The following is a 26275-nucleotide window of genomic DNA, read 5'->3' on the forward strand; positions in this document are numbered from 1 at the left end:
GTTCCTTCTAAATGTCAAATTTCATTAAGATCCGGTCATCCGTTCTTAAGTTAAAAATACCGTAATTTTTATAATTTTTCAGAATTAACACACCCCCTCCTCCAACCCCCCAATAGAGAGCGGATTCAGTCCGGTTATGTCAATCACGTATCTCAGATTTGTGCTTATTCTCCCCACCAAGTTTCACCTGATCTCTCCACTCTAAGCGTTTTCCAAGATTTCCCGTTTCCTCCTCCAACTCCCCCAATATCACCGGATACGGTCGGGAATTAAAATATGAGCTCTGAGACACAAAGTCTTTCTATATATTAAATTTCATTAAGATCCAATCACCCATTTGCAAGTTAAAAATACCTAATTTTTTTAATTTTTCCTCTCCCTCCAGCCTTCCAGATGGTCGAATCAGGGAAACGACTGTTATCAAGTCAATTTGTGTAGGTCCCTGACACGCCTACCAATTATCATCGTCCTAGCACGCCCAGAAGCACCGAACTCGCCAAAGCACAGGAAATCCCCTCAACTCCCACAAATAGACTGGATTCGCTTCTTTCAATCACGTATCTAGAACTTGTGCTTATTCTTTCCACAAAGTTTTGTCCCGATCTCTCCACTCTAAGCGTTTTCCAAGATTTCTGGTTTACCCAACCAACTCCCCCCAATGTCACCAGATCCGGTCAGGATTTAAAATAAGAGCTCTTGAGACACGAGGTGCTTTTGAATATCAAAACATTGATTTAGATTCGATCACCCGTTCGCAAGTTAAAAATACCTCATTTTTTCCAATTTTTCGAATTAACCATCCTTCCACTCCCCCCTTCCCCCAAGATAGTCGAATCGGGGAAAAAACTATTTCTAACTTAATACGGTCTGGTTCCTGATTCGCCAGCCAACTTTCAACATCCTAGCTTATCTGGAAGTGCCCGAACTAGCAAAACCGGAACAGAAAATTATGTGCCCCCCAACTCCCCAAAGAGAGCAGATCCGGTCCGGTTATATCAGTCACGTATCTTGGACTTGTGTTTATTCTTCCCACCAAGTTTCATCCTGATATCTCCACTCTAAGCGTTTTCCAAGAATTCCGGTCCCCCCAACTCCCCCAAATGACACTGGATCCAGTCGGGATTTAAAATAAGAGATCCGAGTTACGAGGTCCTTCTAAATATGAAATTTCATTATGATCAGATCACTCCTTCGTAAGTTGAAAATACTTCATTTTTTCTCATTTTTCAGAATTAACCCTCCCCTCCAACTCCCCCAAAGAAAGCAGATCAATTCTGGTTATGTCAATCACGTATCTAGACCTTGTGCTTAATTTTTCCACCAAGTTTCATCCCGATCCATCCACTCTAAGCGTTTTCCCAGATTTTAGGTTTCTCACTCCAACTCCTCCCAATGTCATCACATCCGGTCGGGATTTAAAATAAGAGCTCTGAGACACGATATCCGTCTAAATATCATATTTCATTAAGATCGGATCACTCGTTTGTAAGTTCAAAATACCTATTTTTTTCCAATTTTTCCGAAATAACCGCCCCCCCCCAGATGGTCGAATCTGGGAAACAACTATTTCTAATTTAGTCTGGTCTGGCCCCTGACCCGCCTACTAAATTTCATTATCCTAACTCATCTGGAAGTCCCTAAATTAGCAAAATCGGGACAGACAGACCGACAGAATTTCCCATCACTATATGTCACTTGGTAAGCACCAAGTGCCATAAAAAAGAAGTAAAATGACACAAGGGCTCAAAATATCAGCACTTGTGTGGTCAAAAAAAAAGAATTAAAATGATACAAGGGGTCAAAATACCAGCAGTTATGTGGCCAATAAAAAGAAAAAAAAAGTAAAATTACACAAGGGGTCGAAAGGAATTCAACTTTGGAAAATTTTATAAACAAATTTCCTAATGGTTCACTTCTCTCCGAGCTGCAAGAAAGGCTATCCAAAGCGTCTTCTGCCGTGGGTAGGTTGAACCACCACCTTAAAGAGCCATCGATATATTCCAGCGCCTGAGAAGGATCAAAAGTCTGGGATGGTTTGACTTCGTGAGTAACGGGAGAATGCTGGAGGTCACCAAGCAGACTCAGTTTCCAACCTAAATAGTCGAGCATATCTTAGCGATGGTTTGGACACCTACTTCAAATAACCGTGCATTTACCTGCAAAGACGATCGTCGACTTCGACCCTACGAAAGACGCTTTGAAGCGACCTCGCGACCGATCAAGGAAACTATGGTCTGACATGCTGCCCCAGCTTCTAACGGAAATAAATACCAGACGGAGTGAAGTCCAATCGCTTGCTATGAACCAAAGCAGATGAAGAAAGAAGAAAGTCACTCTCTAAGCCAAGCAGCGCCCGGTAGACGAGCTAAGTCAAAGTCAAATCAGACAGTAAACTGGTCCACAGCAGAAAATATGCATTTAGTAAATTTTCTGTAATAAGCCAAAGTATAGGGAACCAGGAATTATTCATATGTTTCGCCCACAGTGACAAAGAAAAAAAGAAAAGAAAAAAACCGGGAGTAAAACTAAAGAAGGAGAAAACTGAACGGAGAGGAGGAATAAAAAACTTAAACATGAAGATTAAAAGACAATGAAAGAAAAGGACAACAAAAAAACACCAGATCTATAGCCAGCAGAAGGAAAAGAAAAGACAGATATTTCTCCAGTATAACGCTACGAGTCTTTTCCTAGCACCCCGATTTTAGCTTATTCCTAGAAAGTGGTAAGAGTCTAACCTCTGCGGTTTTTACGGAAAGTTTGGACCTTAGGCCGAATGGATGAATATGACTTTGCATGTTGGAAAGCTTCGTAGAACTCTTGCCTGGGGCCAAAAATCTATTGTTTCTACCTATTTCTGTTCGTGATTTCTGCTGAGTTAATCATTTGGGTTTTTGCACTTGGGATTGCGGTAGAGAAATGGTATCGGATATACCTCTTCAACTTAGAGTTCTCTCATTGCTAAAGAAACTATAGTTTACCCTTTGCTGCTTTCTAACTGATGGCGTTAGAAACTTGGCCTACGGCAAAAAATTCAACTTTTGAACTAAGACAGATAGATTTTTTTTTTCGACAGCAGTCAATGGCTCTTGATGAGGTGATCAAAGCATATCTCGTCCATTTTTTGGTAGAAAAATTCATTCATGCCATATAACAGTTTGAAAGTTTAAAGGGGCTGACAACTTCAGTAGTAAGGTACACACTGAAACCAAAAATAGGCCGATACCAATTGTGAAACATACAGGGAAGTTTTAAGCAACAGTCGGCTGTTAGCTCATAGCATTCTTCGGCAACGAGGCTGTTCGCAACTTTTGCTAGTTGGTGTACCTATTATTTGTTTCTGAATTATTTGGTGGCAAGACCAATTTGGTTCTAGTGGTAAGACATGTAGGGGACTTGTAAGTAATAATCGGCTGTTAGGCTAGAGTCATCTTCAGCGATGGGGGGTTTGCAACTTTTGCATGTTAGCGCACCTAGTATTCATTTTAACATCCCTACGGATTAACAACTTCAGCGTTTAATCGAAGTGAGGAAACAAAGCTAAAGTGTTACTCTCGCAACACTTTAGCTTTTACTCGGCGAAGCTGAACAAAGGTTGCCGCAACACCTCACGTTGCCCATGTGACTTAGATCTAGTTTAGTCTTTCATTCATCGAGATTTTTAGACAGGTGGACTTTAGGTCATCTTTTCTTTTCCTTCTACTGGCCGTAAACACGTAATGTTTTTTTCTTGAGACTTTACTACCCTTGTTTTGCCAAGGCTGGCTAGTTTTGTCTTCCATTCATCGAGATTAAATATGAAGACTCAAAAGGAGAAAAAAAATGTATAAAAACACCAGGAAAAATGTCTGCCTTTTCGCTGTTTTTCATCCTTGGATATTTTATTTCATCGGTCATATAACAAAATAAGACCTAAGAGCTCATATGGAACTTGTGACAAAGTCAGAAGAGACAAGAGCCAAGAGCTCATATGGTAGGAGCTTTGGGAAAATTCTAAGAATCAATAAATTGCCTTAAAAGGAAAATCAGAAGCTTAATGCCGGTCGAGATTTAAAATAAGAGCTCTGAGTCACGAGGTCCTTCTAAATATCAAAATTAATTAACATCCGACCACCCACTCGTAAGCTAAAAATAACTCAATTTTTCTAATTTTTCCCCTCCCTTCAGCCCCCCAGATTGTCGAATCGAGGTTAACGACTTTGTCAAGTCATTTTGTGTACCTCCCTGACACACCTACCAATTTTCATGGTCCTAGCACGTCCAGAAGCACCAAACTCGTCAAAGCACTGAACCCCACCCCCTAACTCCCCCAAAGAGAGCAGATCCAGTCCGGTTACGTCAATCACGTATCTACGACATTTATAAGCGTTTCCCAAGATTTCCCGTTTCCCCCTCCAACTCCCTCCAATGTCAACAGATCTGGTCAGGATCTGAAAGAAGAGCTCTGAGACATGAGTTCCTTCTAAATATTAAATTTCATTAAGATCCGGTCACCGGTTCTTATGTTAAAATATCTGAATTTTTCTCGTTTTTCCAAATTAACAACCCCCAGCTGCCCTAAAGAGACTGGATCAGTTCCAGTTATGTCAACCACATATCTATTGCTTGTGCTTATTCATCCCGTTAAGTTTCATCCCGATCTCTCCACACTAAGCGTTTTCCAAAATTTCTAGTTTCCAAGATTTCCAGTTTCCCCCTCCAGCTCCCCCCAATGTCACCAGATCTGTTCGGGATTTAAAATGAGAGTTCTAAAGCACAAGATCTTTTTAAAGATCAAATTTCATTATGATCTGATCACCCGTTCGTAACTTACAAACACCGAATTTTTTCTAATTTTTCCGAATTACTCCCCCCCCAACTCCACCAAAGAGAGAGGATCCGGTCCGGTTATTTCCGTCATATATCTTGGACTTGTGCTTATTCTTACCACCAAGTTTCATCCTGATCTCTCCGCTGTAAGCGTTTTCCAAGCTTTCCGGTCCCCCCCCCCCCAATGACACTGGATCCAGTCAGGATTTAAAACAAGAGATCTAAGTTATAAGGTCTTTCTAAATATGAAATTTCATTCAGATCCGGTCTCTCCTTCGGAAGTTAAAAATACTTCATTTTTTCAAATGTTTTAGAATTAACCTTTCCCCCATCCCCAACTCCCCCAAAGAGAGCGGATCCGTTCCGATTATGTCAATCAGTTATATAGGACCTTCCATTTATTTTTCCTACCAAATTCCATCCTGATCCCTCCACTCTAAGCGTTTTCCAGGATTTTAGGCTTCCCACCCCAAACACCCCCCAATGTCACCGGATCCGGTCAGGATTTAAAATAAGAGCTCTGAGACACGATATCCTCCCAAACATCAAATTTCATTAAGATCCGATAACCCGTTCATAAGTTAAAAATACCTAATTTTTCTAATTTTTCGACTTAGCCGTCCCCCTACTCCCCTCCTCCCCCCCTCAGATGGTCGAATCGGGGAAACAACAATTCCTAATTTAATCTGGTCTGGTTCCTGATATGCCTGCCTAATTTCACCGTTCTAGCTTACCTGGAAGTGCCTAAAGTAGCAAAACCAGGACAGACAGACCGACAGAATTTGCGATCGCTACATGTCACTTGGTAGGTAACAAGTGCCATTAAAATGAAAAGAAAACACTTACTTGAAAATGGGAAGCATATCTCTAACATTCGGAATCTTGGGAACGTAGGTACGCAAAAATTTAAGCACTGGCTGTTCCCAATCAATATATTCTGCAGCACCAATCAAAACCGGAATTAATGGAAGACCACCAAAAAAACCAGGTATGCCCATATTTCCCAACATATTCATGCCTTCGGTTATTCCGTAGACCTTCCAAGGAGAAGAAAAATAAATAAATAAAAAAGCATAGTATCAGAAACTGGAATTGATTTAAAAGCAGAAATAACGTTCTTTTGGAATACAGAATGGGTTATTTTTGACTACCCAAAACATTATGTGAACAGGTATATGAAGATAAACGAGAATAACAGTATATAAATAAGATAATCAATAATAAAAAAATATAGTGAGCAGCACTAGAACAAATTTTGTTTAATTTAAATTAGGGTACAACTACCATGGGAAAAACACGAGTTCTTCCTTAAAGTTGAGATATTTTAGGTCGTTTTAGTGGCCAGAAATGTCAATACACTAGTTAAGAAAAAAACTATGTAGCGAATTTCGAAGCCGGGAACTGGCGCTCGGTATGTGGTAGCTTTGCATATATTGATTCTCGTTGTAAGTGGCAACCTCCAAATGAGTCAGCTTTATTTACTATATTTTTGTCGGGAAATAGAGGGCTCCCCAGGGTACACATAGAAAGTTGAAGGTCCCAATGACTTGTAATTAACAGCAAATTAGGTTATGGCATCTTCATAGGTCTGTACTGGGTTTTGAGCCAAATTTTTTTTGGCGTCGATGATTGTAAAGACTTTGTTCTTGTAACGTAATATTTGTTTCTTCTTTACTTTAATTTTTGACTCGTTCTTCTAACAGCACAATTATGTAGATAAATGAAAGACAAATAACTACAATTAAAAATAAAAATAAAAAATTATTTAATAACAACTACAACATGCTACGCAAATACCTGAGTCTACATTTGAAATGAAATACTTGAAATGGTGGGATATAATTCTCTTTTTCCCGAAATGAATTAATATAAGGTAGAAAATCATTATGGTCTTCTTATTAATCTTTTATACCAAACTACGTTTGTGCAACCCAAATTCTATACCCAATTTACTCAAGCTGGTTCTTGGCAATAGTAAAATGTGTTTTTTTTATGTATTTTATTACAACCAAATTCTATACCTAGATTTTCTGAAGCTGGTGCTTGGCAATAGTGAAATGTATTTTTTATGTATTTTATTACAATCAAATTCTGTACTCAATTTCTATGCCCAATTTTCTGAAGCTGGTGCTTGGCAATAGTGAAATGTTTTTTTTAAATGTATTTTATTACAAATATTTACAAACTATATCTTATATAAATATTATAAATGATGAAGTCACACTGTTGAACAGCATTTATATTTAACTTTTTCCCGCCCTTTTACCTATGATGCCACTGTAGCAGCTGATCGCAAAAAAATTGATATCAGATGGCAGGTAATATTTATTGCTTTTATAAATTTTATTAGATATGATCTTAGCACAGATTATCTTTTGGGTTTCACCAGATATCTCATTCCTAGCAAAACACATGGGCCGAAGTCTTCGTCATTTACATTGATTATATAACAGAACTTGCCCACCCAAGCGAAGCCCCACAATCTCATTGGATAACCCTTCGCCCGCCTTTGGATTAGTGAACACTTCACCAGCGCAATGTAGTTGGACATCACCAACCTTTAGGAAGCCAAATCATCTGATCGCCTGGCTTTTGAGGTTTGCAAAAATAATGAAGTGAAAAACCTGCGTAAACATCAATAGTTTGTAATCTTAGCTTCCATTAAATAGAAAACAAATATCCCTACTCAGGGCTAAAATATCTAGGATGAAAAGGTATATTTTTAAAGTACCAAGGACAGTGAAAATGGTATCTGATTCACTGCCTGGTCGAGTAGAAATTTATATAACCCTATAGCTCGACAAAAACTAGAACAAGTGGGGAATCCATGTCTTATAGAAAAGGCAAAAAATGGACTAAAAACATATTGCATCACCCTACTATAGAAGGTGCCGTTTTCCTTGAAAATATAGTTTTCTTGCGGAATCAACGCATTGCTAATGTTTGAATTTTTATTGGAAAAGAGCCTTTGTCAAATTTAACTAACTAGCTTCTCTTATTTATTTTTATGGTTCAATGCAACAACACTGACAAAAATGTTATATTACCCTAAAAACTTCCTAATTCGGAAACAATCGAAACAAAAGTCTTATAAAATTAAAGTTTTCATGCATGAATAAACCTGTGAACGGTAAGAAATTTTTTATCGGTAAAGACTTTTAAGATAGTATTCTAGACTAAATAATAAAAATAAAAATGCACTGGTTGTAAAATTCGAACAATCCAGCAAAAGTTACGCAGTTTGCTGGGGACAGTCCGTTATTGCCATCACCAAATCAGTGTTAAGTAATGGTTTTGTTAGTCAATCTATGTATAATAAATCAATTTAGCGGATGACAAAAAGCTACGGGCATCACATCTGGCTCTTCATTAATCTATGGTAGTATATTTTACATACAGAAGAAAGTGGCGAAAATGGTAATGCCTATGAAGGCATGGAGTAACAAATATTCTGGATATATAAATGGGTAAAAGTGTATAATGGATAATAGGTAAGTGAGTAAATGGATAATGGTGCAAAAAAATGGGCAAAACTAATAAGAGCCGTAAAAAGAACAATACTTGCAAACATGGACAAATTTTGCCAGGAAAAAATCGGTCAAACGGAAAATATAAGATAAATATATTATTAAATATACTATTAAATGTAAACGTTTAATAAAAGACTTACACATATATTTTATAAAATAAAGACTTTTAACCGAAAACTTAAAAAAAAAACGAAAAAAGAAACAAATTTTGATGAGAAGAAATTGTGAAAATTTTCATTAAAGGAGGAGAAAAAATGAACACAAATTTAGTCCAGATATTTTAATTTACAATCTTCATTTTCCAGTACGAAGACAAAATATCAACATGAAGGTAAACTAAATTTTAACAAAACATTAGAAAACAGATAAAACACGAAAAAAACACAAAAAAAGATCAAAGATATAAACAGAGCCGGAGTATAAAGGGGCAAAAAGAGCTCTGTCAAAGGCCAAAAAGCCAACCAATCTCCTTAGAGAGCAAAACAATACAAAGTACAGCTCAAACACAGTTTTTGTTTAAGATTGAAGATTTCAGTCATGGGAATTGAGCCCCAATAAGGACCAGAAGCCAGTCATTCCCAAGTGCCCCCCCCCCCCCGCCACCCCTCCCTGAAAATATTGAACCAGGCGAATATAACCTTCAAAGATGGATCTACTGCTGAATAATGGGTGTAGAGAAGTATTGTAAATACCTCCACTTCTTTTGCTACACATAGCAGATTCAAGAGTAAGTAAAAAGGTTGAATAAGAAAAAAATTGGCTTATATAAGACATTAAATTACTTTAACATATAACAATCCAATGAACTGATTAACAAGTCAGGTTAAAAACTTTAATCGACAATTTGGCAGTTATAATGTCGATTTTGGCTATAGATATAGAGAAATAAATAAAGATAGAGTGTTAGCCCACAGAAGTACTTCAAAAATAACATTTAAAGACAACAGATAAAAGAGAAAGCTCTAGAATAAATACGCCACGAAGTCACAAATGTGAGCAAATCCCCCCCCCCCGAGTGAAAAAAACATTTGATATTTTTTCCATAATAGCCCCCTTCTAAACGGACCTATGGCAAGCAAAAAGTTTAATATCTAGAATAATGTGAGACCTAAAGTTGAACAGACCAGGAAAATTTTATTTACAGCGAAGATGTATCGAGGGTTTTTGTTCGAGGGGGGGGGGGGCATTTTTTCTAGAGGGGTTTCATTGGGGTTACAAAGAATTAAAAACCCAACAAAAATTTGTTTGTATGCATTTTTGGTCCAGTTTTATGAGTCAGACAAAAACTCGGAGGGGGAGGGGTTCAAACCCTGAATCCCATTCTTAGATACAGCCTTGATTTATAGAACACTATACATCTTTAGAACATACCACTAAAACAGAGATAGCTCCATATGCCAACGCAACACAATAAAAAGAAACAGCTATTGCGAATCGAACAACGTAGGTGTATAAAAGTCGGAGGATTATGTAAGACCTGTAGTACAGTAGGATGATCTTGTCCTCTATCCAACTGAGATGTCGAAAATAACTCGCTAAAAAATGAAATAGCGTTAAAGCTAACAATCAAAATAGAAATAAACTTGAAACCATATATGAATATTTAAGAAAAATAACGGTCAGAACCATGTGAATCTCCAAATACGCTAAAAAGTAAAACAAATAAAAGCATAGGAGGTCAGATCACGTCATTTTGTTATTGTTGCTCATCTTTAAACCGTATATTTCCTTGTTCTCGCCGTGGTATATCTTTCAGCCTTAGATCTTCTTCTTCACTTTTTTTCTGAGGTTTAATTATCACTGCCGCTTATCTTCCAACCGTAGATTTTTTTGTTCTTCACTTTTGTTTTTGACTCGTTTTAATTGTTGCTGACGGAAATAATCTGACTTTATATATTTGTTTCATTTTGTTTATCATTACTTTAAACATTTTTTTAATACCATTTACCTTATCTACTGTGATTGTTCTTGTCACGTTTGATGGTCCAGGTTGTTCATTTGGTCTCTAGGCATTATGAAACTACTTAAAAACGCTTTTTGTAAAAAGACTAATTACATTGGTATTTTGTGCTGAGCCATGTTCCTTTTGTAATGTTTCATGCGTCATAAATGTAATTGCGGCAATTGGATTTCATTAAGTTCATATTGTTGCGTTGAAAACTGTAAGGTTACTGGTGTTTATTCTGTCGTATCTCTCTTTTTATGCTATAAGTGGATTTAACCCAATAGAAAATAAAACTTCGAACATTTTCAGGTATTTCTCAAGTTTAAATTAACAAATTCTAATTTTTTGTGAGACACCACCAATATTTTTGCAGTTTACATAATAGCCTTGGAGATTTGGAACTGAGAACTAAAATATTCTTATTTTACAGTGACCCATGTTCCTTTTATAATGTTTCATGTGTTATAGATGTAATTCCGGTAATTCGATTTCATCGAGTTCATTTTGTGTTGAAAACTGTAAGGTTACTGGTTTTATTCAGTCATATCTCTCTTTTTATTCTATATGTGGATTTAACAAAACAGAAAATAAACTTCGCAGGCATTTTTATAGTTTAAACTAAAAAATAATAATTTTTGATGAAACACCTTAGATATTTTTGCATCTTACATAATAGTTTTAAAGATTCGAAGCTGAAAGCTAAGATAAACTAACATTTATTAAAAAATTTATAAAGATACAATATAACAAGCTTTGTGTTAGTTTTACGACATTCTTATGGGGTTAGGACCAGAGACAATTATTATTGGTAACTCAACTATTATCTAATATGGTGCTTTGAATATACTAATTGATAGATTGGGATTCCGAATTAATATGGTAAACGAGCCATCAGGCCTAAGCAAGAATCAAGTAAGGCTCGGCACGGATTTTCAAAGCACTGAAACCCACGCCCTGTAGTGGTATCTATCGGGAAAGTCCCTATTTGAGAGCAATTCATTTACACATTGTATTAAAAAAACAACATTTTAACAGTTTACTTATAGATTTTTATGCAGTCTAGCCTACTTTCATTTCCATTAAAATGGAATTTTAAAATAAAAAGTGAAGGGAAGAATCCCTGATCCTGCTGTAAAACTAAGAAGAAGAAGAAGAATTTTCTGTTATATATTTGATTTGTATTTTCTGTACATTTGCTTCGTATGTTGTGGTATGTTTGCTGTATCTTGGACTTATCAATTACGGCTTGACAATCTATAGTTCAATAATTGGCATTCTGGCATTCGATAATTAAGCGGTTTCTAATTGGGTGTTTTCTCAAAAGTTTTGTTAGAAATTTTCAAATGTAGAAGGTAGCAGCAAAGAAGCAGTGATATTAAAACTAGCAGAATAAACCATTAATTTTTAATTTTATTAAAATTAAAAAAATTAATATTATTAATTTTTCCATACTTCTGAGCAGATACATTTCTGAGAAATATACTTGAAATAATAACTAATGTTGAAACCTTTCAATAAATAAAGATATAACAATGAATTCTGTATTTGATATGAATTACTAAATAGCTTATGTTTAGGTTTCACGAACATCAATTTTTCTTTTTTTCCTGAGTGAAGCACACGACTTTATTTTGTCTAACTTTTTGAAAAAATCTCTGAGATACTTACTCCACAAATGCAAATAGAACCCAAATTTTAGCCAAGACTTCCAACAAAATATTCGGTCTTTATCAGAATTTGTCTTGAAAAACACATACAAAAATCGCTTGTCAAGTATTAAGATTATCACCATGCTGTAGCTATATGCACCAGTTACATAGCATGAACTTTGAGAATCATAGGCAACTCAAGATGATAATATTTTTTTGGGTGGGTAAAAACGTCCTATGACCACACTGTCTATACATGACGATTGACAAAAAAATTAGAAAAATACATAAACTAAGAAAAAAAAATTAACTTAGAAAATGAGGGAAATTTCAGCATTGTCTCTATACAAAAATCAACCCAGTGATTCACCTTTTCAAAGTACACTTAAAACAGCCCAATATATTTTTTCGTCGCCCAATATATTTTTCCTGAAAGGGTAAAAATTTGCGTCACAATCTACCAGGGATGTATCCAGATTTTTTTTTTTTTTTGGGGGGGGGGGTCAAAAGGTTTTTTCGGGGTGGGGAGGGGTACTAAAATGCATCAAAATTGGTTTACACTCGTTTTGTTAAGTTTTAAGAGTCAGACCACCATTTTGTTAGGGGGGGGGGTTCAAATACCCTAACCAACCTGGATACAGCCCTGCAATCCACCATATCTAACGAAATCGTTAATAAAACAACACAAAAAAGTTCAAAATTCAATTTAATAATTTTATTTTGACGTTTAGCATTCCAACACAGTGAAACACAAACCTAAGCTGAATCCTCGCATAAAGTCTTCGGTTTTAATTTTTAGAAAACATCAATTGGGCTTTTTTTCTTCTGACCCAAGTGGGTCACCAAATGACCCAAGTGGTTGTCTTTCCCATTTTGCACTTAAAAATATTGAATTATCATTGCACTAGAGATCTTTCGTCTTTGCGTAATAATTTGTGTCTTATTCCACAATATGTAAAAACATTACTGATAAAGTAACATTGAAATGTAATGAAAACTTTCGAAATTCCAATTGGTGGCTTGAATTTGTGTTCCAACAGATCATAAATTTTAGCCAAAACTCAGCACTAAACCTTTGGTTTTAATGTTCGGAAAACATCCATTGTTTTCTTTTTACCTTTGTATGTGCAAAAATAATCCGTGATTCCTTTTCCCATTTTCCCTCAAAACAATGAATATTGGCTGCCCACAATATCTATAGAAGTTCAGAATTTGATTTGATGATTTTATTTTTAGGTTTAGCGTCCAAACATAACAGAACGTAAGTGTCAGCCAAAATCTCGAACGAAACTTTCAGGTTTAGTCTTTGGAAAACATTGATTGAGTTATTTTTATCTGTGCAAGTGAAAAAATGATTCTTTTGATTTTTTATATGAATTTACGCTTAAAATAATAAATTTTCATTGCTCAAAAGATCTTTCATCTGTGCGTAATAATTTGTATCCCAATCAACAAAAAGTGAAGAAATAACAACAAAATTGTGAAAAATAATGGATGAAACTACAATGCAAATTTACAAAAACTTTCAAAACTTTGTTTATGACTTAATGTTGATGTCTATTGTTCCAACGTAACGGAATGCAATTTTGGGCTAATGAAACTAGAAAGTTTGATTTTCGTTAGAAAAATCGTATATAGAAAAAAACTACTTAGTCTGCCTTTGTGTGTAAAAATGACCATAGTGATTCTCTTCTCCATTGAAATTTTTACATATTCAAAATCCCTCTAGTGACTCTCTGTACATATTCAGAGTGACCCTGATGATTCTCTGTACATATTGAAAAATGACCCAAATGATTCACTTCTCCTAAATTTTACATATTCAGAAATCCCCCAAGTGATTCTCTGCTCATTTCCAAAATGATAGTAGTGATTCTCTTCATATTCAAAAATGACTGGAATGATACTCTGTATATATTCAAAAATGACCCTGTAATTGATAACAATCACCATGGGCACCTGTATACTATTTCAACGAGAAGAAACCTTAAAATGCCTCACGCAGATTTTCTTCAGTGCAAATTTTGCTGTTGTTAAAAACTGTTTCTCCAATGTTAGTATTATCTAAATCCTTTGATATTTGGCGCAAATTCGATGAATTATAGCTAGTAAAATAGTAACTGTTATTGTCCGAAGTTATTTTGTAATTTTTTTTTCTTTAATTTTTTTAAACTTTGCCTCCGAGACTGACTTCGGACTGGAGTATTAAGAAGAATTCCCCTGAAGTTTTTCACGTTGACCTATTTTGAAAATTGTCACATAAGATTGCACTCCCTCTAATTAAAACTTTCCTGAATTCCCCTAAATTTCATACTTGTTAGCAGTTTTGGTTGCATATTATGCTCAGTCTTTTTATAGCCTATTTTTCATCTGCAGCTTGATCCATTCTTTCTCAAGAGAGGAAGGACATATCCATCCCCCCAAGACTTTGTGTCTATTCATTTATTTTCTAATTTAGACCCTAATTTATCTAGTACAAACACTGACACCTTTTGTCTAACAGCATTAATAGTTTTATTAGTCGATATCATCAAGTCATTTTAGCTTAAAATAGGTAAAAGAACGAATTAAATAAATTATCTTTTACAGCTGATCTTATCGAAATGAGGATAAAGTACACTATATGGGGCTTGGCAGTGGCAGTGATTAAAGGCTCTGCTCCAGCTATATATTTACTTTTCATAAAAAAGAACAAGTTAGGCAAGTTTATACAGAGTTGAAAATCTGCAATAGCAAATGAGTATTAACAAAAAAAGGCTTACGATCATAAGTATATATGACACTGTATGGAGCTTGGCATTGGGAGCACTCAACAACTTTAACTTGGCTTACTTTTTTTTTCTGTTCAATCCAGCGTAGAATACAAGCATGATGGACCTAAAAAATAGTAAAAATGTTCAGCTCTCTCCTCTACAGAGTTGTGCCACTTTTTGCAAAAACACTTGCATTCTGTTTCAGCACTAAGAATTTACATTTTTTTTTTTTTTTTATTTATTTCTCCAACCTTGAATAAGCTTAGACAAAGAATTTTTTTCACAAAATACTCTTTTAAAATCTGTTAAAATTCATTTCAGAATTAATAAATCTATGCATCCAACATGCTTCATTTAACATTTAAATAGGACCCGAATTTTTCAGGCAGAGACCCTCCGTATCATTCAATGCAGATTCTAACTAGATTACAATACATTTTTACAAAAAAAGCGTATAATGTTGATTCCTACTAGCAAAAACAGGCACATCACTACCTAGATAAGTTAAAGGACCCTATCTTCAGCTTTGTCGGAATTTTTTATGCACTATTTCTATATTGCTCTTAGAAACATATTTTTTATTTAACTTTTTTTTCTTTTTTCAATAATTGTGTAATCCATTAAAGACGTTACTCTTTAATATATAGTCCCAAGTGCAGAAAATTGTAGCTTTAACACGTTATTAAACAATCACTTGTCAGCTTTTATAAGGGATATAGGACAATGGGTTGTTAAAAAGAGTAAACAAAATTTCCCCAGAAGGGATTGAAAACACACGAAAATAGGTACCTTTCTTTCACAAAGGAGTCCTTCGAACAACCTATGAGAGATAGATAGATAGATATATATTTATTTACAACAAGAAATAAATCATATAAACAACAGCGCAAATGCTTAATGGCATACTTAAACGAGTGGTATATTACCAAAAAAAAAACAAAAGAAAAAACTGTTATTACTTTGGCTTAAACTAATGTGCACTTCTTACGGAAATCAAACTTCAACACTCACAGCGGAAAATATTATGGGAGAAAAGCAACATAATTTCTTAATAACTTCAGAAATTTTTTTCTATCATTACAATTTTAATGATTGTAATCTATTGGGATTAAATTTCAAACTTTCGGACCAGTAAACTAAATTTTCGGACCTTTCGGTGGAACTTCAACATTCTTCAACATTCAAATTTTTGGACCTTTCGGAAACTAAACTTTCGGACCAGTAAACTTTCGCAAACTAAATGCCGCTCGCACCATTTGCCTAATTTCAAAAGAGAAATCAGAACTATGAGATGTTGGGTAATTGTGGAATTATGAATTTGTCGGGAATAATCTTGGGAAATTTAGTGAAAGTTGTCCAAAGACATAATTGTGGCAAATATTAGAAATGGTAATAAAATGATGTTGATGAACAGAGAAGAAACCAGAAGATCCATAAAGATAGCTAACTGAGGATCTATTATTAACATTAAAAATTAATCTAAGGGCTTTATTTTGTAGAGTTCGAAGAGGTTTAAACGTTGGAGGAAAAGTTGATGCCCAAACAGAAACACAATAAAGAAAATATGAATTAACAAAAGAAAAATATATTGTCTTTAAAATATCCCTTGGGAACAAATGGCGTAAACGAGAAAGAATGCCGATATTTCGCGAAATTTTTAGAGACACTGTTTTCACATGTTCACCGGAAAGACAGATTTTCATCCAAAATAATTCCGAGATATTTATATTGATCAACACGTTTTAGTACCCTATTATTTAGATAAAGAGAAAACTGTTCTGTTTTCTGAGAACCAGATCGAGAAAACAGCATATATTGACATTTCTTCTCATTTAACGAAAGTAAATTTCTGGCATACCAATCCCCTGCAAATAAAAGTGTGTTATTAAGATTATGAAAAAGTATGGATAAATCACCATGGGATGCAAAAATAACAACATCATCTGCAAACATTACAATTTTACTAAATGGTAATGCTTCGGGCAAATCATTTATAAATAGAAGGGATAAAGTCGGTCCACAACTTGTCAAAAAACTTTCCGAACGGATACCATTAATTCTATCATGACATTAAAGTTTTCTACCCGTAAGATAAGTTTAAGAAAAATTTAAAGGTTTTGAAGCAAAACCGTATTTTTGGAGTTTCATTAACAACAGACGATGGTCGTCTGTGTCAAAGGCCTTGGCGACATCAAGAAATACCGTTAACGCATACTGCCACTGTCAATTGCATCATTTATCTTAAGCAGAAGTTGATGAATCGCCAACTCCGTTGATTTACCTTCAATGAAACCAAACTGAGAAGGATGAAAAATATTTTTACCAATTAAATAATTATGGAGCTGATGGTTCGCTATCTTTTCCAAAATTTTACTAAACACTGATAAAAGTGATATACCTCTATAATTTGAAGGATCACTAGTAATTCCGCCTTTATGTGGTGCAATAACATTAGATCATCACACCCAGTGTGTGTTACACACAATGTGTAAACTAGAGAATCAATAGAAAATCTAGAAAATCAACTAGAAGTACGAAAATCAACTTAGATACGACAAAATGTTGTGGGCTGCCTATTCTTTTCACCATGAAGGTACGACAAACGAGTTCTGATGCAGCAAGACTATTTGAAAAAGTATAAAATTCACAAAAAAAATCAGAAATGTTCATTTTTCTTGAGCTTCTTTGCTGGCCGCCGTTTTGCTTCAATGGAATCCTCCTCTAGACATGGATCTCGCACACACGGAGAGGCTTCCAAACGTCCAGTACTTCCGGTCTTGGTTGGGGATGAACTTCAGGAGATACTTGACATCTTTGATTTTCGTATCAGGTAGATCAATATTTTTGCCACAAAGTTTGGGCGAAACAAGACGTTCAACAACACGGACAGCCGAAGTGTTGGGACAGTTTTTAACTGAAGTACATTCTTGTGATATAGTAGCCATTTGCAAGTTTCAAGTGAAGGAAGTTTTGGGCCAAACTCTCTTAGCGTTATCCTGACGGAACTCAAGTTGTTTTACCTTTGAATAAGGTACCAACGAGTACTTGTACAGCTTTGCTGGCTTTTGCAAATCAAAGAACTTTGACTGGGTCATTTGTAGGACATTCAAAGGACGTGTCTTTCTTACTTTCAGTAACTTCCTCACCAGACCTAGTGGAGAAAACAAATCAAGGTGCTTTAGCCCCCGCTCAATAGTGCTATGTACAGCATCAACCTCCTGTATAGTCGAATGACCTAGTTCACAAAACTTCATACCCACTTTTTCTAAGCACAGAAATTTTCTTAGAACATCTTGTATGGCGAAGCTTATAATTGAGTTTCGGTTCTGAGACACGCAGGAGTCCGACTAAGTAATTAACTGACAGATATCAAGTTAAGTATCAAGAACTTTTTCCAGTATTGCCACTAGTTCACTAGCTATTTTGTTTGCTCCACGTCCAGCCTCAAACTCGGACCAAATGTAAAAGTATACCTCATTGATTTTCTTACTGTTTCAGACTGTTTGGGACACTTACTGTTTCATTATAAGTCCATTTTTTAATGTTATATAATCCACAAGCACCAATTTTCAATGATTAAGTAGGATAAATAAATTTTATTTTGTCGTTTTCTTCTTCCTTGGTGCCGAATTTCTCAATTATAATATGCGTTTTTGGTCGTTTTTGACAAAATAATGTTACGTTTTCTCAGCGCCAAAATAATTTATAGTCAGTTTAGGTTGGGTTAGTTAGGTTAGGCTGGGCTAGTTAGGTGTGGTTTAATATGAGCTGCAAAAAAATTTACCGACAGACTGCAGCATTACAAAGAAGCACTGCCAAAACACGATCATAGCCAAGATTTATTCTGACCACTGATACGCAACAAAAATCATAACAAATCAGGTATTTGATCATATCGAATTATGCTCTATATATGTACAATAATATGAAAAAAACTTCGTTTTCTTAAAGAGTTAAAGAGGCTGCGTCCCAAAGTCGAACCTTAAAACGTACAGGAATTAGAAGAGGCAGTTGGGGGGCTGCCGCCCCCCAAACCCCCAGCTTTTAAAGACTCTTTTGTACAGGTTTTTTTTGTGGGGGGACTTCATTGTTACTAATTACTAGTTTCGGCGCAATGGTTCTCCTGTCCTCTTGTGTTTAACATTTTTCGAAGTTATTCCATTATTCATTCATTTCAATTTTTTGTTAATTAAAAGAGAGCCTTTCCGAAGCCAAGAGCGGGGGGTTAGCAAAAAAACAAAAAACCTGTACAAAAGAGTCTTTAAAAGCTGGGGTTTGGGGGGCGGCAGCCCCCCAACTGCCTCTTCTAATTCCTGTACGTTTTAAGGTTCGACTTTGGGACGCAGCCTCTTTAACTCTTTAAGAAAACGAAGTTTTTTTCATATTATTTCTGTACGTTTTTCTACAATCCATGGTGGATGTAATTTAATAATTCCTGTACTCCTCGTACAGGAATTAGGAGAGGAACTTGGGTGGCTGCCGCCCCCCCCCCCGCTTTTAAATCATTGTATAAAATAGAAAAAAAATAGATAGAATGACCAAAATGTTTCTTTTGCTCATAAGAAGCTAATATTCTGTTATCTCTCAATTGATAAGCTGTCCAGGTGTTATCAAAATTATACATTTTTATTTTGATGTTGTTAAAAAAAATTGCCCGTGAGGGACTTGAACACTTGACCAGAGGATTAAAAGTCCCACGCCCTACCGACTGAGCTAATCACTTACATGTGTGTAAATATAACTTCTCAATAAATTTTAAAAATTTCAAATTAACATGGGCTCTTATGGAGAGAAATGCGTTAATTAAGTAGCTAATGCGTGGTTTCTGGAAAGCAGGGAAGGATTAATCGGATCGAGCTGAAATTTCGCGGATAAGCTCCTGGGCCGTAGGGGACCTTAACTTGTGAATTTCAGCCCGATCGGACAACGTTAAAAGGGGGGGGGGTTGGGGGGTCGAAACTTTCGGGGGGGTTAAGATTTTCCTACGAAACTTTCAAGGGCACTTACTCGGAGAATTCTGCATCGAATGAGTCCTCGTACACCCAGATCCGATGTCGGCTGTGACCTGTAGGCGTCGAGAAAAAAAAAGAAAATGAATTTTAAGTGTCTATGCGTGGTTTCTGGAAAGGAGTTATCGGATCAAGCTGAAATTTCGCGGATAAGCTCCTGGGCCCTAGGGGACCTTAACTTGTGAATTTCAGCCCGATCGGACAACGTTAAAGGGGGGCTGGGGTTGACGGGTCGATACTTTCGGCCAGATTTTCCCCATGAAGGAAAAGTTGGAGGGGGATGAAATTTGGCAGGTTTCTTAGTTGGAGCTCGGGCTACGAAATGCATCCCTCCCCATCCCTCTGCGACCACTGGAACCAAAGATCACTTAACATTGTCGTGGGTCGCCTCTTTATAGAGGCACGAGTGTGCCTCCTTGATATATATATATATATATATATATATATATATATATATATATATATATATATATATATATATATATATATATATATATATATATATATATATATATATATATATATATATATATATATATATATATATACATATATATATATATATATATATATATATATATATATATATATATATATATATATATATATATATATATATATATATATATATATATATATATATATATATGTCTGTCCATATACAAAGCCGTATGTACTAATAATGACGTCATATGCAAACGCTCTTTTTACAAACAAACAAACATGCATACACACAACTCGTTTTTATATAGATAGATAGATAGATAGATACAATACAAATTAACTACGTAAAACTTGTGAATATACAACAGTCTTCGCTGTCCCATTGTCTGTGCGTATAAATAGATTGTCAGGTTTACCGACCCTCAAAGATGCAACATACAATTGTACATTGGTAAAGCAATCTGTATTAAGATCTATACCGCATTTTTCTAGTGATTGCCCTTGAGCTTTGTTGATGGTGGTTGCAAATGCTAATCGAATTGGGAATTGCAATCTTTTAAATTGAAAAAGCACATCCGTTGGAATCATGGGAATGCGAGGAATAAGAACAGCCTCACCCTCATAAGGCCCTGTCAAGTTTGTGGCCTCTATTAGGTTTTCCATTGTTTTTTTTTTACGGCAAGTCGCGTGCCATTGCAAAACTTTGGTGGGTTGATATTTCTTAAAAGTATTATTGGTACGCCTATTTTTAGTTGTAGCACGTGTGGTGGAAACCCTGAAGGATCTATGGAATTTAAAAATTCAGATGGATAATTAACCGCTTCATTTGGTTCCAAAATACAAATTAACTGCGTAAAACTTGCGAATATACAACATTCTTCGCTGTCCCATTGTCGCTGCATATAAATAGATTGTCAGGTTTACCGACCCTCGAACATGCAACGTACAATTGTCCATGGGAAAAACAATCAGTATTAAGATCTATACCACATTTTTCTAATGATTGACCTTGAGCTTTGTTAATGGTGATTGCAAATGCTAATCGAATTGGGAATTGCAATCTTTTAAATTGAAAAGGCAGATCCGTTGGAATCATGGGAATGCGAGGAATAAGAACAGCCTCACCCTCAAAAGGCCCTGTCAAGATTGTGGCCTCTATTAGGTTTTCCATTGTTTTTTTTACGGAGAGTCGAGTGCCATTGCAAAGCTACAATGCACGAATTTGACTTGGGGTTGACGTTTCGCACGCGTCATTGATGCAGTTATCCCAGTGTTGGTCATTCTCCAATAAATTCAGAGCTTGGCATGCACTACGGTAAGTGTCATGTATAGTACCATTTACAGTCCTCAAATACTCAAAGGATGTCGGACCGGGTACATTCACCAAAAGCAGGCGTAGAAAGAAGCATTCATGTTGATTGGGGTGAACGGTGTAGAGTCTTCCTATCGTGGTATCTTTGAAGATGGTAGGTTGGCCGTCGACTGACTTACCCTGTTTTCGACGTCCAAATACTTTATTTTTAGTATTCCACGTGTAATACGAAGGCACTTCAGTATACAGCAGTTTTTTTTGCAAAAGAATCATTTTTGCAAAGCGAAAAAAAAGCTGTTAATGTTGTATCCGGTGGATTCAGGACTCTTTGTTGCACGTTGGTTTCCGTGAAATAAACACGTTGACCATTCTGTAAATGTACCGCTAAGTGAACAACAGCTGGACTACGTTCATGTATCGGAAATGAAAGAATTCGCCAAACAGCTTCATTACTGCTTATGTATCTTCCAGCCTGATATTGTACGATTTATTCGAAATCTTTGATTTCGGGCTGCAAGCCAAAAACTGCCATGTCACTGCCTTTGTTGACGTATTTACATATGTATTTGATTGCCTTTACGGAGTTACAGTATTCAACGTTTATGTGTGCATTAAATGTTTTTGATAATAATGGGGAATATGGAACAACCCACTGGTTATCTACTTCGATGGTGGTACCGTTACACTTCTTTATTATTGCTGTTTTACCGCCATCTTCAGTAGATCTTCTTCTATATTGTGGGTAACCATCATTGCCAGTAATTGTGTTTGATACTAAAAGTCGAGGATATTGCTTTGTGCACCTTCCTTTGGCCATGCATGGTGAATTTTCGTTCAGTGCACCGCAAGGTCCATGTATCATATTTTTTACAATAATATCATGTAACCCCTTATCGACATTTTTATCAGGTATTTCAGCGGAAATCACATCATCAATTTCGTTCGAAGTAATTTTTTTTATGTAGCCAGATTAGTATATGTGCGTGTGGCAAACCTCGTTTTTGCCATTCCACTGAGTACATCCAGCATCGCACTGACCCAAACACTTCAAGTTTTACAATGTAGTTTATCAGTGATTTCAACTTTTGCCGGAAGACACGGGCCGTAATGTCATGCCTATGAACCGCCGATTGTCCTTGAAGTAAAAGCTGCAGTATCTCGTCCCAAGATTGATTACATGTAAATGTAATAAATAAATCTGGACGACCATAGAGACGAACATACGCAATAGCATCTTGAGCATATTCATGCATATGACGGGGACTGCCAGCATATGACGAAGGTAAAATTGTTAATCTTCCAACGTTTGTGGTATTACCGTCATTTATAACTGCATCGCGCAAATGAATGTATTGTTCAGAGCGGAGCTTGGTCTGATTCAGGCGGATATATAGCAAACGTTCTGATTCAATTTTAGCATACATATCAACGACGAATTGGTGAAACAATTCACGGCATTTTAAAATATAATTTTCTTCATCCTGCCGAATCATTAGTCTATAGGAATAATAATGCATTGCACTGCATTTCTTATTCATTTCTTTGTTAGTGGCTGGATTCATCAATTTAATATAAAAGTGATAGCCGTCGGCTCCATCCCAAAAAATGATAGGATATTGTAGGGCATCGTAGCATCGATGAGTTTCAGCAATTCTTAACAACTGAGCGTTTCGCTTATGAAGAATAATATCTCGAGGTAAAAACTGATCACCGACCATAACGATTGCCACTTCGTCGATAGTTGGAGCATTGTATCTACGCACATGTTGGCCAGGAGGCGTTTTGTCAGCGGAAATAACAATTTTATGCGTATCAGTAGGCATCAAATCGATGGCTGTTTTGAACAGACGCACTAAATTATTATTTTCGTGGAAAAGATGTTGCAATTGGGAAACGATTGTCCTTTCAACGTTGGGAGAAATTTCGCAACGTGCATTCAATTCAGAATTTCTATCTCTGATGAAGTACAATTGTAAAAATTTATGATTCTCGCCTGAGAATGGTAGAAGGGACCCTGCTCTATGATAAATTTGACCTTTTACTTTGAAAGTAGACATAAATTGATCTGGATTTTCGATTTGGGCTCCAAACGACGTCATTTGGAAACATGAGTTGTATTTTCTGATTTTTGACAAAAAACGCTTAGATTCTGACGTAGTTCCAGTAAGGAAAGTCTTCAATGGCTCTGGTGGTGCAGCCAATAGAGGAAGTTTAACTTTTCCTGAGGCGCAACACATTCCCATTGTTTCACCATTGAATTTCAAGGCCTTGCAATAGGGACAAATTTTAGACATTGTCCCGATTTGAACACATCTACTCAAGCTATAATCATCGACTGGGTTGTACCTGAATGCCAGGCGATAACTTTCAGGTTCCTCTGATTCCTCGGCACGCTTTCTTTTCTTACTTTCTCTATCAGCAGCAAGCCTGATTTCTTGCTGTTCTTGTGATTCCTCGGCACGCTTTCTTTTCTTACTTTCTCTATCAGCAGCAAGCCTGATTTCTTGCTGTTCTTGTAATTCCTCGGCACGCCTTCTTTTTTCACTTTCTCTTTTAGCAGCAAGTCTGCTTCCGCGTTGCTCTGGTAGTTCCTCGGCACGCTTTCTGTTCTTTCTTTCTCTATCAGCCTCAAGCCTGTTTCCTTGCTGTTCTTTTGATTCCTCGGCACGCTTTCTGTTCTTTCTTTCTCTATCAGCCTCAAGCCTGTTTCCTTGCTGTTCTTTTGATTCCTCGGCACGCCTTCTTTTTTCACTTTCTCTTTTAGCAGCAAGTCAGCAAAGGCAAAATTTTCAAAGTCGTTTTTCTCGGAATTTTGAAAACCGTTGTTACGACAAAACCGCTCTTAGGGGACGATATGCTCTATCTCCCGCTTGCATAGCTCCGGAGGCAAACAAAGTCAACTAGCAGGAAAACACTTGAATATCACAAGGGGGGCTTCTTCTCGAATTCCTACCCTTTCAACTTCAAACAGCTGCTCTAGATTTGTCAGGAAAATTCAGTTAACACTTTTCGCCTGCGTTTCCTGCTTGCAAAATTCTCTAATTAAAAGATTCTGGCGTCACTGCTAAAAAATTCACTTATATACAGTAGCGGTTAAAACTAGTTGGTTGCAAAAGCTGTCGAAATTTAAGCATGTGTTTTATCCGATTGATTTAAAACTTATTTAGCTATTAGCTCTTTGAACTCTAATTCTGACATACCCTACAAGCTAATGTAAATTTAAATATTATCTTTAAATGTACTTTTCATTTTTAGCAGGAAATAGAAACAGAGAAACAAAAATCCATTTCAGGAAGCAACAAGACCGAATCCAGGCGGGGAGGGGATCCCCCCCCCCGAATTTTTGTCTGACTTGTAAAAAATGTAACAAAAATGGATATAATAAATTTTTATACGTTTTTTGAGTTTATTTTTTTTTGTAAAACGTATCCCGAAAAAATTGTTGTATAGAACATCCCCCCAAAAAATCCTGGATACGGCCCAGGGAAGCAACCTTTGAAATTTCTCATTTCCTTTTAGTCCAAATAACAAAAATATTTTCCAAACAAAAAAGATCACAAAGTATGGAATCAAACAAGAATAAAAAGTCGGAATCATAACTAAACAAAAAAAGGTTCTGGCATCAGGGGCGAATTTAAAGTTTTGACACCAGGCCCAAACGTTTTTACCGCTAAATCCTAACGTCCCGATAAATTTAACAAAAAATATGTTCTGGCATCAGGGCCGAACTTAAATTTTGATGCTCCCAGGCCCAAACGTTTTTACCGCTCAGTTTTGGCGAAATTTCCGGGAAGTCCCAAAAAATTTAAGGATAGTGGAAGCACTGATCAGAACGTAGCTGATGGGCCAAAAGTAATGGAAGAGAGGGGGGATATCGAGCTCTCAGCTGTCAATCTTGTGAGAAATCTGACAATTTATAAGTGGCTGCGGAATTTATGTGTTGTTTCAAAATCATTATTTTTTTGCGAATAAGCTGCATGGCAATCGAGTGCACCTGGTGCTTTGACCACAAATAACATTGGCCTTGTTCTAGTTAAGAAAAAAAAAATACTCAATGATAATTTGATAATTTATTGCGCCTCCTGCCATTGTGCATCCATAGACCCAGGCCTGTCTGAAATGCTCTACAATGAAATATATAGGTTTTAATGTTGCAGTTGATTTCTGAAACCCTACTTCTCAAACAAAAAGAAAACATAGCGTGAAAATGGATTAAACATCTAGCAAAGACGGTAAGGAATTTTCCATTTCCAATCTGCAAATCTTATTCAACAGGAGAAGAAATAAAACATAAATAAGTAAGAAAAAACTAAATGAAAGAACAACATAGAAGAAAGACAGAAAGCACAGCACAACCAGAATTATCTTTCAATACCGGCAGATAAATTCTCTCCCCCCCTCAACTGCTATAATAAGTTTACCCTGTATGTTCCTATTTGGTAGAGCTAAATACAAATTTATCTCATCATTTATTAACTCGACAAAAAACTTACCCATTGACATGTTCCTTTGCATTTGCAAGGGTTTACCCATAACTCTGGATCTTCTTCTTCTTCATCTGTACCATGACATATCCAACAAGTCTTTGAAGGACTGTAAACAGATAAAAACGGATTACAAAATAACTTAGCAAAGAAAACGAAAGAATATATATTAGCCAGTTGATCAGAACTTAAAATTATAGAAATGTAATGATTCTACATGCATAAACTAATGTAACATGAATGAAACAGTGTAAGATATAATCCCGTGTTAATAATTATCGAATTAGTTTGACCAAATAATTATTTATAAACTATACACATACATACTATACATATTATAGAC

General features: G+C 36.0%; 1 protein-coding gene and 1 long non-coding RNA gene across 5 annotated transcripts in view; one reads left to right on the forward strand and one right to left on the reverse strand.

The window, feature by feature from the left end:
• LOC136024795 (uncharacterized) overlaps positions 1–13343 on the forward strand; it is a 62723-nt gene extending 49380 nt beyond the window's left edge. For all 4 annotated transcript variants that reach the window (XR_010616918.1, XR_010616916.1, XR_010616917.1 and 1 more), the window contains one exon: positions 13167–13343. This is a non-coding gene — a long non-coding RNA (uncharacterized LOC136024795). The remainder of the gene's footprint in view (positions 1–13166) is intronic.
• The window catches only part of LOC136024794 (E3 ubiquitin-protein ligase MARCHF5-like), a 55268-nt gene that overhangs the window by 4811 nt on the left and 24182 nt on the right, over positions 1–26275 (reverse strand). The window contains exons 2-5 of the mRNA XM_065700261.1: positions 25942–26041; positions 14693–14807; positions 9708–9871; positions 5653–5843 (exon numbers count right to left, since the gene is read on the reverse strand). Coding sequence (XP_065556333.1) covers positions 5653–5843; positions 9708–9871; positions 14693–14807; positions 25942–26041 — 570 coding nt within the window. The remainder of the gene's footprint in view (positions 1–5652; positions 5844–9707; positions 9872–14692; positions 14808–25941; positions 26042–26275) is intronic.

The sequence above is a fragment of the Artemia franciscana genome, chromosome 3, assembly GCF_032884065.1.
Source record: "Artemia franciscana chromosome 3, ASM3288406v1, whole genome shotgun sequence".
In the NCBI taxonomy this organism is placed as follows: Eukaryota; Metazoa; Arthropoda; class Branchiopoda; order Anostraca; family Artemiidae; genus Artemia; species Artemia franciscana.